At 39.9% G+C, this 17,616-nt stretch overlaps 1 protein-coding gene and 1 long non-coding RNA gene across 10 annotated transcripts in view; one reads left to right on the top strand and one right to left on the bottom strand.

Moving 5' to 3' along the window:
• The first annotated feature begins 3,581 nt into the window (after window positions 1-3,581).
• LOC130832063 (uncharacterized) lies at window positions 3,582-9,555 on the top strand. Its single transcript, XR_009048176.1, has 4 exons — window positions 3,582-3,907; window positions 6,397-6,478; window positions 7,268-7,538; window positions 9,149-9,555. It is a non-coding gene; the product is annotated as an uncharacterized LOC130832063 (long non-coding RNA).
• A 341-nt stretch (window positions 9,556-9,896) lies between these two features.
• The window catches only part of LOC130831409 (adenylate cyclase type 10-like), a 44,867-nt gene continuing 37,147 nt past the window's right edge, over window positions 9,897-17,616 (bottom strand). For 7 of the 9 annotated variants that reach the window (XM_057699514.1, XM_057699516.1, XM_057699513.1 and 4 more), the window contains 9 exons: window positions 15,425-15,597; window positions 14,685-14,841; window positions 13,134-13,338; window positions 12,948-13,044; window positions 12,371-12,489; window positions 11,987-12,104; window positions 11,330-11,528; window positions 10,617-10,830; window positions 9,897-10,105 (listed from right to left, as the gene is read on the bottom strand). In XM_057699514.1, coding sequence (XP_057555497.1) covers window positions 10,038-10,105; window positions 10,617-10,830; window positions 11,330-11,528; window positions 11,987-12,104; window positions 12,371-12,489; window positions 12,948-13,044; window positions 13,134-13,338; window positions 14,685-14,841; window positions 15,425-15,597 — 1,350 coding nt within the window. In that variant the 3' untranslated portion in view covers window positions 9,897-10,037. Of the gene's footprint in view, window positions 10,106-10,616; window positions 10,831-11,329; window positions 11,529-11,986; window positions 12,105-12,370; window positions 12,490-12,947; window positions 13,045-13,133; window positions 13,339-14,684; window positions 14,842-15,424; window positions 15,598-17,616 lie in introns of those variants that run through there. The other 2 variants (XM_057699519.1, XR_009048049.1) reach the window with 2 other exon arrangements.

The raw sequence follows: 17,616 nt of genomic DNA on the forward strand, positions 1-17,616 counted from the left end.
ACAGGCCACAACTTAAGTGATTCAGCAAAATCAGTGCTTAGAGGGAAATTTTTATTGTAAACACCTATATTAAAAATAAAAAAAGAAGAAAGCTCTCAAATTAATAACCTAACTTTCCACCTGAAGAAATTAGAAACAAAAGAGCAAACAAACTCAAAGCAAGTAGAAGGAAGGAAATAATGAAAATTAGAGCAGAAATAAATGAAGTAGAGAATAGAAAAACAATGGAAAACAATCAACAAAACCAAGAAATTGTTCTTTGACCTGATCAATTGACAACCCTTAGCTAGACTGGACAAGAAACAAAAAGAAGAAGAAGACTCAAATTACTAAATCAGGAATGAAAGTGGAAGGAGAACTACTGACCTTATGAAATAAAAAGGATTATAAGAAATATTATGAACAATCATATACCAACAAATTAGATAACTTAGATGAAATGGACAAATTCCTAGAAAGACACAAACTACTGAAACTGACTTAAGAAGAAATAGAAAATCTGAAGAAACCCATATCAAATAAAGAGGTTTAACTAATAATCAAAAAACTTCCCACAAAGAGAAGCCCATGCCTAGATGGCTTCACTGGTGAGTTCTACCAAACACTGAAAAAATTTAAAACCAATCCTTCACAAACTCTTCCAAAAAACAGAGGAGGAAAGAATACTTCCCAACTCATTCTATAAGGCCAGTTTTACTCTGATACAAAAACCAGACAAAGAGATCACAAGAAAACTACAGACCAACATTCCTTACGAATGTAGATGCAAAAATCTTCAGTGAAACACAGGCAAATAGGACCTAGGAACAAATAGAAAGGATTATACACCATGACAACGCAAGATTTATTCTAGGAATGCAAGGTTGGTTCTACATTTGAAAACCAATATGATATACCATATTAATAGGAACCACCTCCCCACCTCCCCCCAAAACCACGTGATCACTTCAGCAGGTGACAGAAAAAGCATTTGACAAAACCCAACACGCTATCATGATAAAAAAACTCAACAAACTAGGAATAGTAAGGGATTTTGTCAATCTGATAAAGAGCACCTATAAAAAATTCACAGCTAACATCATACTTAGAGATGAAAAACTAAAAACTTTTCCCCTACAGTTGAGAACAAGGATGTCCACTCTTGTCACTTTTATTCAACATTGTACTATAGGCTTTAGCAAGTGCAATTAGGCAAGAAAAAGAAATAAAAGGCATCCAGATTGGAAAGGAAGAAGTAAAATTATCTGTCTGCAGATGACATGATCTTGTATACAGAAAATGCTAAGGAATTCACCCACACCAAAAAAAACTTAGAGCTAACAAATGAGTTCAGCAAAGTTCCAGGATACAAAACCAATACGCAAAAATCAGTTTTATTTCTATACCCTAGCAAAGAACAACCCAAAATGAAATTAAGAAAACAATTCCATTTATAATAGTACCAAGAATAATACAATTATTTACGCATAAATTTAACCAAAGAGATGTAGGACTTGTGCATTAAAAACTACAAAACATCACTGAAAGAAATTAAAGAAGACCTAAATATATGGAAAAGATATGCCACTTTCATGGATCAGAAAACTTAATATTGCTAAGAGAGCAATTCTCTGCAAATGGATTTACAGATTCAACATAATCTCTATCAGAATTACAGCTGTCCTTTTTGTGGAAACTGACAAGCTGATCTAAAACTCATATGGAAATGCAAGAGATCCAGAATAGTCAAAACAATCTTGGAAAAGAATAATAAAGTTGGAAGACTCATACTTCCTGAATTTAAAACTTACTACAAAGCTGCAATAATCTGGACTGCGTGTACTGGCATAAGGATAGACACATTGATGAGGAAATTGAAACATCCATTCTTATAATTGCTTACTGTCCTCTATCTTGCAAAGGCCTGCTCACCACTCTCAGTTAAACAGTAAAATGAATTACTAAGAGTGATCAGATAAGGGAAGGATGTCTCGCTCTCAGGCACCCACCCCACACCTTTGTTTGAGACCCTTTGCACATAGACTTGTTAAGTGACCATTAACTTCAACCTGCAACCAATATGAGAATGCAAATTGTGACCTTAGTCCTGATAGGAATGGAATGTCCGGCTCCTACAAGTTCCTGTTAGGACCCTCTACCATGTGTGTAACCCATGGCAACTGCCTTGCTCTGTAACTGCCTGTGACCTATAGCAATTTGTAGCCAATCAGTTTGTACCAATTATAGCTGTATGTTTTAACCTATATAAGGAGAAGACTCCCCTGAAACGGGGCCCCAGAATTTTGGAGCGTTAGCTCGTCTGGGTCCACCAGCTCCATAAACCTGAGTTCTCCAACTCTCCGAGTGTTGTGCTTGGTTTCTCGTGGGATCGGTTTTTTCTGCAACGACATAGGCCAATGGAATAGAATTGAGAGTTCAGAAATACACCCTTACATCTAATAAAACCATACATCAACAAGAGTGTTGAGTCATTTAAATGGGGAAAACACTAGTCTTTTTCATAAGTGGTGCGGAGAAAGTGTATATCCATAAGCAAAAGAATGCACTTAGGAACTTACCTTTCACTATATGCAAAAATTAACTCAACTCTTAGAAGAAAAAAAAAAAAATCTCTGTGGCCTAAGATAATTGGCAATGGTTTCTAAGATATGACACCAAAGCACAAGCAACCAAAAAACAAAAACAAAACAGATAAATTGGACTTCATCAAAACAAAACACATTTGTGCTGTAAAGCGTACCATTATGAATGTGAAAAGACAATTTACAGAATGAGAGAAAATTTCTGTAAATCATACCTGATAAGGATCTAGTATCCAGCACAGATAAGAAACTCTTCAAGCTCAACAATAAACAGGCAAATATTCCAATAACAAATAGGCAGAGGATTTGAACAGACATTTCTCTAAGAAGATGTACAAGTGGCCAATAAGCTCATAAAAAATAATCAACATCATTAGTCATTAAGGAAATGCAAATCAACACCACAATGAGATACCACTTCACAATCACTAGAATGGCTATAATCAAAAAAACAAATAACACTTGTTTGTGAACATGTGAGAAACTGGAACCCTTACACATTGCTGGTGGGAATGTAAATGATAGAGCAACTTTGGAGAACAATTTGACAGTTCCTTAAAGAAGAGCTAAACAGAGAGTTTCTGTAAGACCCAACAATTACATTCCTAGATATATACCGACGAGAACTGAAAACATATGTTCATACAAAAACCTGTACACAAATGTTTATAGTAATATTATTTACAATAACCAAAAAGTGGAAACAATCCAAATATCCATTAGCTCATGAACGGATAAACAAAATGTGGCATATCCATACATGTGGGAAACCAGAGAGGACGCAGAGGACAGTAACTTGGAAAAACCTGCGGAGGGCACGTGACGGCTGAGTGACTGTAAACATGTTCTGAAAACAGAACCAATCTCAAAGGAAAACTGACTGAGAGAAGGCAGTCACGTAGCCCAGTGGTGCCAGCTCCGGGTTGAAGCTTAGCTAGCCTCCCTAGTAGTGATAATATACACAAGGCGTTCTGTTTTGGCTCTTCTGAAGTCTCATGCCTTGTGTTTTTCATTATTTTGTTTTATAATTTGGTCTCTGCTAGAATGCTTTTGATCTTTCTCAATACATATGCCATGGGAATCAGAGCTCGAGGCTCTTGACTGACTTGGTCTTGAGTCCCCTGACCCCATGCTTTCCTATACTCTTGTGTGAATTTTCTTAATTCCGCCGTGCCACTCACATTCAGGTTCGTTCGTATGGAGGTTACCTCCACAATTGGCACCTGAACAGGGACATGAAGTGAAAGGAGTTGCCTGAGCGACTAGTTAAAGATAAAAGACCGGTGGAACCCAAAAAGCATAGGGACTTGCCAGAAGAAAGAGAGGTAAGTTCTCTTTTTGGGGATTTTCGTCAGGGTTACCTTATGGCTCAGCAATCTTCTACTCATGTTGATGATAACTATGTGCAGTTATTATGGACTCTGTTACAAGGCTCCGGAATAAAAGTGAAAAGGAGGAGCTTTGAAGAGCTATTTTCTCTAGTTAGACAGCACTGTTATTGGTTTCCAGCAGATGGTACTTTACAAATAAAACAATGGAAACAGGTAGTACGGGAACTTAAGAGAGCTTACAGGAGTGGAGAGCATATTCCTCTTTCCGTTTGGTCTCTCTAATCTTATTTCTTTAGCCTTGCAACCATTACAGTCTCCATCTGGCTCAGATTCAGAGGAGGAAGAAGAAGATAGGGCCAGAGAAATTAATCTCCTCACCCCTGACCCTGTCATAGAAGGTGAAGAACAAACTATTTATGCAAATGAAAAGGATGAAAGAGAGTCCTTTATTAGCAATGCCAGCTCTAAATTATGGAACACAAATTAATAAGAAAAGGACCAAGAAAGGAAATGGTAATTTAGAGGGTGCTACAGCCCCGGTTTGGAACAATGGTCTATTTTTGGATTTGAATGACCCCTCTAAAAGTTCTATTGTCTCGCCACTTAAGGGTTCAGGAATACAGAAAGGAATTCATCAAGCCCAATTAGAGGGAGATTTAGAGGCTTACTTATACCTTTATGCTTTTCCGGTGACTGTTTCTCAAGTACCCCCTAATCAGGAATTCCCTCAAGGGGCTTATCGATTTGATCATGCCCCTATTCCTTTTAAGACATGAAAAGAATTAAAACAGGCATGTATGGCTTATGGGACTAGCTCCCCTTACACTATGGGGCTAGTGCGAGTTTATCTCAAGCAGAAAGACTCATACCATGGGACTGGGACCAACGAGCCCGTCCTTGTTTAACATCAGCAGAATTTTTACAATTTAAAACTTGGTGGCTGGATGAAGCGTCTCAGCAAGGAGCAATGGCCGTTTACTGTAGAAAAACTGGACGCACTTAAACAATTAGTTCAAGAACTTCAGGCAGGTCATATTGAACCTTCCACCAGCCCTTGAAATTCTCCAGTTTTGTAATAAAGAAAAAATCAGGAAAATGGAGAATGTTAATGGATTTGAGAAAAATTAATGCTGTAATTCAACCAATGGGATCGCTACAACCAGGGCTTCCTTCTCCTGCTATGATTCCTAAGGACTGGTTTCTGATTATTATTGATTTGAAGGATTGCTTTTTTACTAGCCCCTTACTTACAGGACTGTATTAAATTTGCCTTTACTATTCCTTCAGTTAACAACCACAAACCTGCAGAAGGACATCAGTGGAAAGTACTGCCCAAAGGAATGTTAAACAGTCCTGCTCTTTGCCAACATTGTGTTAATCAGCCACTGCAGCTGCTAAGGGGGCAGTTTCCTAATGCTTATATAAGTCATTATATGGGTGATTTATTATTTGCAACTCCCACCAAGGAAGAATTGACTCTTCTTTTTGCGGCAGCTCAGCAAGAGCTGTTAAAATATGGTTTGGAAATAGCTAAAGACAAAATTCAGACCGAATCTCCATTTCACTATTTGGGAGCTGTTATAAATCGTAATATAACTCCACAAAAAGTTCAAATTCATGTTGATTCTCTCAATACTTTAAATGATTTTCAGAAATCGTTAGGAGATGTTAATTGGCTAGGTCCAACATTGGGAATTCCAACTTATGCTTTTTCTAATCCTTTTGATATTCTGAGAGGTGATCCTGCATCACACAGTCCCAGAAAACTCACTCCCGCTGCAAAAAGGGAATTGGAATGGATACAACAGCGCATTCATCAAGCTCAGCTTGAATGCGTTGATTTAAATAAACCTTTTCAGCTTTTGATTTTTCCTTCTTTACATTCTCCAACAGGTATATTAATTCAGGAAGAGGCCATTATTGAGTGGATCTTCCTCCCTAACAAGGTTAATAAACAGCTACAGCATTATCTGGACAAAATGGGACAATTAACTCATAAAGGAAGAATTCGTCTCCAGCAGTTAGCTGGCCAAGAACCACAGGTTATTGTAGTTCCTTTAACAAACACTCAAATTAACAAAACTTTGCAAACTAATATTGAATGGCAAATTGGGCTCTCGGATTATGTAAATATTCTTGATAATCATTTTCCCCATAGCAAATTATTTTAGTTTTTGAAAGTCACTAATTGGATTTTACCTCATATTGTTGCCAAAAATCCTATTATAGAAGCCCCTACTTTTTTTACTGATGGAAGCAATAATGGCAAAGCAGGATATTCAGGACCTTTCACTAAAGTATGGGACACTTTTCAAACAGCTGTGCAAAAGGCTGAATTAATGGCAGTAATATCATTATTGACAGATTTTCTTGACTCTCTTAATATAGTTTCTGATTCACAATATGTTGTTTATACAGTACAAACCATTGAAACTGCTGAACTTAATTCCTCTTCTATCTTTCAATTATTAACTCAATTACAGGAGACTCTTCGACAACAAACTTTCCCATTGTTCATTACTCATATGCGAGCTCATTCAAATCTGCCTGGACCATTATCCCAAGGTAATTATAATATTGATCAGTTACTTATTGCTAATGTTCAACTTAAAGAAGCAACAGAATTTCATCAAGTGGCTCATGTTAATGCCAGAGGCCTTAAAGAACGCTTTGGAATTTCCCGTGGCCAGAGTCAGATGATTAGAAATCATTGCCCGTCCTGTCAAATCATCAGTGTTCCCTCTTGGCCTAGCGGTGCTAACCCCAGAGGGCAAGCCCCAAACCAATTATGGCAAATGGATGTTACTCGTATCCCTTCCTTTGGTCGTCTGGGATACGTGCATGTTACTATTGATACCTATTCTCATTTTATTATGGCCTCTGCTTTATCTGGTGAAAAAACATCTCATGTTTGTTCTCATTTACTAGCCTGTTTTATGGTTATGGGCCTTCCGCAACAAATAAAAACATAATGGTCCTGCTTATACCTCTAATTTATTCAAAAAATTTTGTGATGAATGGCATATATCACATTCTACTGACATTCCATATAATCCAACAGGCCAGGCAATTGTTGAAAGAGCTCACTTAACATTAAAACAAATGTTGGATAAACAAAAAGGGGGAGATGGGTTTCCTATAACACCTAAAGATTGCTTGAATAAGCTTTGTTTACACTTAACCATTTAAGTTTTGGGGCTGAAGAGAATAAATCAGCAATAGAAAAACATTGGGAAAATGAAATACCTGAATCTCCTCTCGTGCAGCCAATTTGGTGGCGAGATATAAGTACAGACATATGGAAAAGGGGTTGGGTTAAATCATGGGGTAGAGGTTTCGCTTGTGTCTCCGCAGAAAGCGGAGAAATATCGTGGCTCCCTGCAAAATGACTGAAACCCAGAAGAGGGTGAGATTCAACACAGATCCACCACTAGAGGAAAGAATGGCAAAGCTGAATATACGGCCTTCAATAACTGTCACCAACACAACTCAGAAAACCCTTCCCATGACGTGGGGAGCAATAAAGAAGACCACGTGTGAAGCTGACAAGATACTGGAGGGATTGTGCATGCCAAAGATGCCGGCTAACACGTTTCTAGCTATGCTTGCTCTCATTAACACTACGGTGGGAATAATACATTGTGAAAGTAATTTCTCTAACTGGGCTTATGTTCCACATCCTCCACTAAACAAACTAATTACTTGGTATGACGGAGAGCCTTTTGTTTATATTCATGATTCAAACTGGCTTCCTGGGCCATATGATCCTACGGGATCTATGGTGTCAAATGAGGAGGGCTACACTATTTCTAGTTATACTGTAGGAGCAGATAATATTCCTATTTGTTTTGGACATGAGGATCACTATCTTCAAGTGGAATATCAAGGCTGGCTATCTGCCGTTAAGACTAACAGTACTAATCCTATTCAGTTATTTTTATTGGCAAGTTTTAGCTTTAAAGATACCAGGATCATTAGCAACACCATGCCTCCAGACATACCCATTTGTCAGCAAAAAAATGCTATCATCTATTTCAAATTGGATCAGTTGGGAGAAATGTAGGGGAAATGAAGGTCGAGTGCTTCTTAATATTTCCCAAGGAAATGTCATCGATTGGAGCCCTAAGTGTTCAGCTCGATGCCGCGATTCCCCGTATAATTTAAGATGGAAAAAATATAAGCATGGTACTGTTATCTCAACTGAGGTGTCTGGAGATATTATATACTGGCATGGATCAGGGATGACTCCTCTGAGTCCATATCTTACTCATGGTCCAGTTCATAATCAAATTTGGAAATTAATGGCCTCCCTTCATAAAATACGTGCTTGGAAAGGAAATCATGCTAGAAATTTGGTTAATAATGATACTGCGCTCTCCTTTACTATTAATGAAACACATTACATACAAGCTTGTGTAAAATTCCCTTACCTACTAATGAAAGGACATACTAACTTTGATACTTATGAATTATTGCTAAATTGTGTTAACTGTACTTTTTATACTTGCTTAAATTCTAGCATATTATTTAACTGTAGTGCTGAATCAATTTATATACTTAAAGCTCGCCCAGGAATTTGGCTGCCAGTTCAAATGAAACGGCCTTGGCAAGAATCTCCTAATCTCTACTTGTTGCAGGAGATAATTAAAAAAATACTAAAGAGAACCAAACGTTTCATTGGAACCTTAATTACTGTCATAATAGGTTTAATTGCAGTAACTGCTATGGCAGCAACTGCAGGTATAGCCCTACATCAGACTATTCAAACTACGGAGTTTGTGCAGCAATGGCATGTTGACTCTGAGCTGCTTTGGTCTGCTCAGAATCAAACTGACAATAAACTAGCTTCTGAAGTGGCTGATTTACAACAAGCCACAGTTATGATAGGAGATGAAGTTTCCAGTCTTCAGAAACAGTTACATCTTCATTGTGATTGGAATATTACTCAATTTTGTATTACTCCCTATCCTTATAATTCTTCAAAATTTAATCGGAACAAAGTACGTCAACATTTATTAAATCAAGGAAATATGACTTATGAATTAACATTATTGCATAAAGAAATCCTTGACACTTTTGACAAAAAATTGGAATTACTAGCAGGATCAAATTATCTGGACAATATTGCTAATAAATTGGATAAATTGAACTTTATGCCCCATTGGCACATATTTGGGGGCTCTGCTTTGGCGATAATTGGGATATTAATCTTAATGATTTTCTGTCTTTGCCTAGTCTGGCGACGTCTCCTCCGACAAAGCTGAAAGCAACAACAACGACTAGCTGCGTGTGCTGTGAGGCTCAGATACGTGGCCGATAAACAAAAAGGGGGAGATGTGGGAAACCAGAGAGGACGCAGAGGACAGTAACTTGGAAAAACCTGCGGAGGGCACATGACGGCTGAGTGACTGTAAACATGTTCTGAAAACAGAATCAATCTCAAAGGAAAACCGACTGAGAGAAGGCAGTCACGTAGCCCAGTGGTGCCAGCTCCGGGTTGAAGCTTAGCTAGCCTCCCTAGTAGTGATAATATACACAAGGCGTTCTGTTTTGGCTCTTCTGAAGTCTCATGCCTTGTGTTTTTCATTATTTTGTTTTATAATTTGGTCTCTGCTAGAATGCTTTTGATCTTTCTCAATACATATGCCATGGGAATCAGAGCTCGAGGCTCTTGACTGACTTGGTCTTGAGTCCCCTGACCCCATGCTTTCCTATACTCCTGTGTGAATTTTCTTAATTCCGCCGTGCCACTCACATTCAGGTTCTGTCCGTGTGGAGGTTACCTCCACACGTACAAAGGAATGTTATTGAGCTATAAAAAGGAATGCTACAACATGGTAGAAACTTGAAAAGGTTATTTTGTATTAACGGAATCAGTTCATCTCAAAGCCTCCCTGGCCTCTGGTCTAGCTCTGGTGCTAATTTCTGCCACAGCTGCATTAGTGACTGTGAAGAGTTAAGAAAGTCTCAGTTTCAGGCTTCATAAACATAGGCTTTTATTTTGACCAAGATACAGACAGCGGTAACCGTAAAAGTCTAGCATATTTAATATGTATACTATACAGTATCTTAAAAAGGAGACTTGGGGGCATATCTTTGTGTTACATGTGATAAAGGTGGCTGGTTAACATACACATTCTTGAATTTCTTCATCACCTTTATTCTCCTTGACATCAGCCGCCCTGACAATTCCTGAAAATAGGAACATCAAGAGTAATACAAAGAATTTCCTCAGCAATTACAAATTTAACTCATGGCCTGGCAAAGGAGGAGATTTGCTGGGTCCTAGAGCAAGAAACTATGTTCTTTCCTCTTTTTTTCTTGCCCATATCTTATCATTTACCTTCACAGACATTACATTGGGATTTCTAAGGCCTTCTCTCTCCCTTAGTGACCATCCAGCTACTCCAAGGAAACAATCTATCTGTTTAAGCTGGGACCAAGGAGGAACCTCCTATGCATATGGGTTACAGATGCTGAAACAAAGGGCTGAGCCTCTTACACTGTTGAACAATATAAGGGGTTTGCATCTAGGCTGGGTTCAGCACTGTGAGAGAATGACAGTTACCTCTGAAGCAAGGACTAATCCTAATATCTGCATGTCCCTTCTTATTTGGAGATGCAGTCTTTGACTGCTTGTGAGTAAGAATCTGAGACTGTTCTTTACATCTCTCAGACAAGGGTTCCAGGAAGGAATGCTTACTCTGTATTTCTAAATTTCCTTCAAAGGAGTTATTTTCCTCCAGGAATTCTCCCTTTATCCAAATCTTGGTCAAGCAGGAGTCAAAAGGTCTGGTGAGGTTGGTCAAGGACATGGACTCTCTCTTTCCATATCTCATTACAGAGGCTTTAAGCTCAGAGACCCATCGGTGATAGACAGGGCAGGTCACACATCGAGAGAAGAACTCCTTAAAGTACTGAAAGGAAAGGGAGGTCCATTAGCTCAGGTATTAGTATTTCTTTCCTCCATTCCACTCCATCAGAACTTACAGCAGTCCCCACTCAGCATACTCACTCAGGGCTGGGGGAGCAGAAAAGAGTTATTGTGGGTAACGTAGGCCCAGAAAGTCTGTTTTGAGATACAGAAGAACTGGAATATTTTAGACTCAGAAGGCAGGGATGTAGGGAGATGTGTTATAGACTGAGCTACAGTGGTCCACTGAGAAGGGCTAAGTGTTAATGGTATTGGGTAGTAGCTGTGCAAATCCAGAAAGTTAAGGAATCCAGTCCTGACTTACATGCAAGAATATCTAGGAGGATACATGAGATAGGTGGAAAGACTTTCTAGGTGGAGGGAAAAAAAGGGTTCAAGGAGGAAAAAGAGACACAGGCAGCAAGAAGAGTAATGGAGAGATGCAGGTGGCAGAAAAAGTACCATAACTTAGGTGTTAGTTAAAGGATAATGGAGACAGGTACCTTGAGGGTTTGGTGGTGAGTCTCTGAGGGAGTATGCATGAAGATACCCTCTGGCATTTTCTGTAACATTACCAAATGGCACTCTAGGAATCGGACAAAGCCATGTGAACCAAACAGTGAGGCATTGGTTCTTTTCACCAATTGGCGAGCCTTGGAGAAGTGGTGCTCAAAGAGATTCCACTGCAAGTCCTGGGCAAACCTGAAGGGAAAGAATCGCAGCTCTTAGCTCTCTCCCCTGCTTACCAACCATGGCTCTTTCATAGAACTGTCACTTCTTTAAGGTTCTAAGACCTCCTGGACAGTCAGAATTGTGATTATGGTAAGTGGCCAAGGCTATTAACTCACATGGCCAAGGCTATTAACCAGGAGACTTAAAAGGAAACCCATCATATTCAGCCTTGCCATGGGTTATCTTGCACTTAAATGTAACTCTAAACTTAACCCTTAATCTATAAGCCCAAACCTGTTAAGGGACGAAAAGAACCCTTCCAATAAGATGGGGGGAAATGGGAGGTGAATGGTCTTTAGAAGTGGGTTAGAGATGTGGAACAGTCCTCCCTGGGAGGGCAAAAGGCAACAGTTTAAATGAGTTCATGGTGTCTTCAAATTTCTACCCTTTCCCACAGCCCTGAGTAAGACTTTGGCACCCAACATTACCACATGGCTAGAGAGGAGTGGACCCCCAGCATGACATTGCTCTGAGAATTTAGAATGCAGCTGTGCTCATATTGTTGAATGAAATGCAGACATTCTCCAAAGGGCCGACACAGCCATCCTGTGGACAGAGAAAGTAACCAGGCTAGTGCAAGTTGTCCACGTAGGAAGTGATATATAAGGTGTGTGGTACAGGGGAGGAGACAACATCTGAAAGGCAGACACCCCTGAATCACAACGTGGTTCCTAGACATTAAGGAACAGGAACCGGGAGCAGAGGCCATGCCCCAGGGACAGGCTCACGACTGCCTATGTTCCAAACCTAGGGCCTCACCTAAAGTCTGAATCCCTCAGGAGTATAGCAGTGCCTTGCTGCACAAGATTTACCTTTTCCGTAGAGCAGCAGATCTAAGCAAGCAGAATAGAAGCAGGCCAGGCCAAGGACATCATGACCCTGGGAAATGAGTGCCCACTGACTCTCCAGCACATGGACACACAGATCAAATCTGCGGAAAGACAGAGCCACTGGGACCAGCTAGAGAATGGCGAGGACGGTATAGGAGAGGAAGGGACCTCACACCTTCAGAGAAGCCTAATATCCCCTGAATCTCTTCTCCATAACTCTACTTATACAGAGAACACCTGTGCCTGAGATCAGACCTGTCTCCAAGGCAAAGGAAGTAGGAAAATGACTCTGAGACAATTTCAAAGGTTTTGAGCTACTGCAGTTACCTACCTTCCTGCAGAAAAATGGGGGAAAAAAGGAATATCTAGTAGCTTAGATCCTGCATTTCTACTCCTGACCTCTCAAACTTAAGACAATGCTTCCAGGAGTGATTAGAGAACAGACAGTCCTGGCTGTGGAAATGGAAAAGCTTCTCCCTCTCCATTCTAAACTTCTCCGGAAGATCATACCCTCCCTTCTGAGGCAACAAATACAAATGACAGAAAATGATATTAATACTTCTCCTTCAGAAATGCAGATCTGAAGAGAACTGAGAGAACCAGAATCTCCAGAGCTGGTTTCTTGAGGTGTCTGCATATCTCATAAGCTTGGAAACCTAAGGAGGTTAAAGAGCATTGTGTGAGGTCTAGAGGTGAACCTGGCCTCTCTAAAAGCCCCAGGCCCGCCAGCATCAGGCCCCATTACCCAGCTTGATGGAGAAGTCAAGATGGCCGAGGCAGAGCTTGGTGTAAGCCAAGGCCTGTATGAGCTGGGCTGTGGCCAACAATCCCTCCCTGGAGAACCAACATAGGCTGCTTCTCTGAATGGCCATCTGCTCACAATACAGCCACTTCTTCTTGTCACCCGTGTTCTGGGAGAACTGGGAGAGGGCCACGTAGGTAGAGACAACCTGCAGGGCAACAAACATGCGGTAAATATTCTGACTGTACAGTCAGGCTGCACCTCTATCTCCTCCCTTTCCTGCATAAGGGCCCTCCGTGTGCCTTGCTGCTCACTCAGTCAGCACTCCTGAGGGCCCCACCACTCACCGCAACTCCAGCTGTGAAAACATGCTCCTTCTCGCCCCTACACTTCTAATTTGATGATTCTTACTGCCTGTTCTTTAAACAAACCACTTTCTCCATTTGCCCCTCTTCTGTTTCTCCAGTTCAAGTCTTTCCCCTTCAAAATGCTGGCCAAACTGCGCCTCTTCTATGTTTTCTCTAATTAAGGCCTCTGATTCTTGCTCCTTAGATCTCTTCAGAACTGCTGCCTAGATCTCTAACAGTTGTGTGACATCATTGATGACACTCTTGAAACACCGTATTCGTTAGGTTTCCGATAGAATAATCTTATTAAAATGTAAGTAGACTCTGTCACTCCTCTTCTAAGAACCCACCAATGGCTTCTCATCTTCTTTAGAGTAAAAGCCAAAGCCCCTGATGTGGCCTACAAGGCCTGTACCATCTCCATCCCGCTCCCTAGACTCTGATTCATCCTCCTCTCCTCTTTCCCCTCTAGTCACATTGGCCTCCTCACTGTTCCTCAAACACAGAGGGCATGTCTTGTGCATTCGCTGTGCCCTCTGCCTGTCCACTCTTCTCGAGAACCAGATAGCCATGTGGCTTACCTTCTCATCTCCTTCAGGTATCTGCCCAAATGCTACCTGCTCAGTGAGGCTTTCCCCACCACCTTGTTAAAATTGCACCCCCCAGCTCCCAGAACTCTGTGTCCTCTGGCCTCTGCTTAATTTTTTTTCACTGCATTTATTACCTCCTAACATACTATAGATTTCACTCCTGTTTCCCTGAAACCAAGACAGAATAGGTGTTCATCAAATATTTGTTGAACAAATGGATAAAAGAGAGATATAGACAGATGGACACTAGAATTAGGAAGACATATTTCCCTGCCTTTTTCCTAACTCAGAAATTCTGATCCTTTTTTTAGACCACTGGCTTCTTTAAGAATCTGATGTAAGATTCCCCTTCTCTACTTCCTATCACTCCCCAAATGCTCTTTTGAACATACACATGAAAGTCAATATTCAGTTCAGAGAGTTCACAGGTAACCTCGTACCTGGAAGCCCGTCTATAAACTGCAAATTGAGAACTCTGCTCAAACTCACAATCAGCAGTATCCTGTTAAGGCTGGGTTACTGTGGAACCACACTTAACCAGGGACTTGGCAGGGTTTCTCCCCCTAGCATTTTAGGTTTCTGGGTGAGGTCCAGAGGTAAGGCAAGGGCTTGTTTACCTGGGCTTCACTGGCAAACTCCTTGGCTGAATTCTCCTGCATAAGAGTGGCCAGGCAGGCAAACTTGCGGCTGCTGGCTGTGGCCTCCAGGTTGTAGAGCTGCCAGAGCAGGGAGAGGCAGTGCACCTGCTGCTGCAGGACTGCCAGCTTCTTTTTACTGGGGCGAAGCAAAGGGTGGTTAGCATGCCCTTATTCTCCACCAGTGTCCACTATCCTTCCCCAAAAGAAATCTGAGTCTGCTCACACACAGACTTTTCAGACTCAGAAAAGTTTCTGGGATCCCACTACTTCTAACCCCATATGCCTTTTAAATTCATCCCTCTTGGCCAGAAAAAAAGTTTTCAGAGAGTTTTTAAAAAGATTCATTCTTTGAATTGTTCTTTTGGTTGAATACATTTCCTACAAATTATTATAGCTCAATAACCAGGTAGCAATTTAGTATTATGTGTATGTGTATCAGAGAAATAATATTAATATTAAATTGCCATATATGTGTATGTGTACAATCAATACACATATATGTATCTTTATTTGAAAGAGAGAGGATAATACTCCAAAAACAAAAGAAGTCCTCATTCTGCTATGCTGAATTGGCTGGGAGAGTAAGGCAAACGAATGAGCACTGTTATATTCTTGGAAAGAGGAGTCTTTATAGTCAATAGGCAAAACTTCAGGCTGAGTCCTAGTTTAGTTCTCTGTGGACCTAAATGGAACCCGGACAAGTTGGCTAGGCTTCTCACTTCTCACTTGGGTTGTCTGGAGGTTGGCTCAGTGAACAGGAACGCCAGCATTTTTCTAGGAATGTTTGGAAAATAACACCAAACCAGGTCCAAGGGAAACTCCTTTTTAGCAGACGAAGGGCTTGCCTAGCCAATTTTTTGGCCAAGGTGGTCTGCCCCATGTTGAAACAGACCTGGAGATGGTAAAATGAGAAACAGTAATGTAAATGTGGGAATAGTACTAAGGGCAAGGTTCTGGATATAACACACTGACTCTCATTTGGGGATGTGTATTTGGGGCCCCTGAGGTGCTAGAGTGAGCTGAGTTGGAGCAGAGCATGGCCACACTAACAAGCACCAGTAGGGCCATGAGCAAGTAAAGGATGGAATTATGGAGAAAACATTCTCCTTTCTCATCTCTCACACATTTGTCAGTGAGTAGCAGAAGACTATGATTTAGAAAGTGATGCTGCTAGACTCAGATGGGATTGTCATTTGGGCAGAGACCGAGATGCTTCAGATGCCATGGAAAGCATCTGAGATATCACCAAATTCCATCTCTCTCTTCATAAACAAGTTGTACCACCATAGTGCATGTGAAGGTAGAAGCTGAGAAACTACCTTGAGCTTATCATATACCTTCATGTTCTATGGCTAAATCCTCCAAGAAAGTGATAAAGTCTATGGTAATTTTTGAACAATCTTAGGAAGACTGCACAGTAATTCTTTCTTATAAAGGGAAAGAAATTAGTTTTTAACTTTGCTCCAAAGACATTTTGGTTGAAACACAATACTGTGTATAAACTCTAATACTCCCTTTGGTGTTCAAAGGCATTATACAGATTAGGTTTACTCTCCTAACCGAGGTATCTTAAGGTTTACATTGAAATTAGTTTTTATTTACTTTTTTTTTTTCTAATGTTAAAGCTTGGCTTTCTAACAAAACATCCCCCATGGTTTTATGGAGTCATTACTTATAAACTGATAAATAATCATTCCAATACATTTTGTTCTGTCGGATTTAACAGTAATAAGGCTGCGAGAAGTTGCTGAGCAGTCCCGAGTTATTCATACAGAATAAATAAGTTTACCCCTATTTGTCCTTTGAAAATGGAATATCTCATGGCATGCTTTCCCCAGAGTTTCCATTTGTTATACAAATCTCATTCCCTGAGGAAATTTGTTATAAATGATACAGAATGATCTACAAGGTATATTATTTGTTTATTTATTTAAAAAGCAAGATGTGGAATGGAGTATAGAGAGCTCCTTTGTTATTTATATAACAAAGGAAGGGGAGAGATTATATACATTTATGTATGCTGAGCCTCTCTGGTAGAATACATAAAGATATACAACATTGGGGAGAGGACACAGTGGCTGTGTGGTAGGGTTGGGGGAGGGGAGACTTTGAAATGCATGTTCTTTTTTCCTTCTAGCTTTATTGAGGTATATTTGACACATAACATTGTGTAAGTTTAAGGTGTAAAACATGATGGTTTTTTTAATTGAGGGATAACTGACATATTGTATTAGTTTTAGGTGAATAACGTGATGATTCATATGTACGTACTAGAAAATGATCACTACAATAAGTCTGATTAACATCCATCACCACATATGGTCACAATTTTTTTTTCTTGTGATGAGAACTTTTAAGGTCTACTCTCTTACCAAGTTTCAAATATATAATACAGTATTGTTAACTACAGTCACCTGCTGTACATCATATCCCCAGAACTTATAACTGGAAGTTTATACCTTTTAACCACCTTCACCCATTTTGTCCACTCTCCATCCCCCCAAATTAGTTTATATACACTCCAATAAGCAAAGGACATGAATAGGCAATTCACAGAAATAAATGACCAATAGTCATTTAAAGAAGACTTATAATATCTGATGTTGGTAAGGATGTGAAGAAATAACCAAAACTCAAATTGATATAATATTTTGGTGGACAATTTGGCAATATATTTATTAAATGTAAAATCATTCATACTGTCTGCCTTAGCATTTCCATCTCTGGAAATTTCTCTTAAAGAAACACTCTCACAAGGGAATAAAGAGATATTTACAAAAATATTCACTATAGAAATGTTTATAATAACCAAAAATTAGAGACAGCCTAAACGTGCACGAAGAAGGGAATGATTAAGTAAATTTGATATATGGATACAATGTAGTACTTGGCACCTGTAACTATGACTGGA

The sequence above is a fragment of the Hippopotamus amphibius genome, chromosome 11 (genome assembly GCF_030028045.1).
Source record: "Hippopotamus amphibius kiboko isolate mHipAmp2 chromosome 11, mHipAmp2.hap2, whole genome shotgun sequence".
Taxonomy (NCBI): Eukaryota; Metazoa; Chordata; class Mammalia; order Artiodactyla; family Hippopotamidae; genus Hippopotamus; species Hippopotamus amphibius.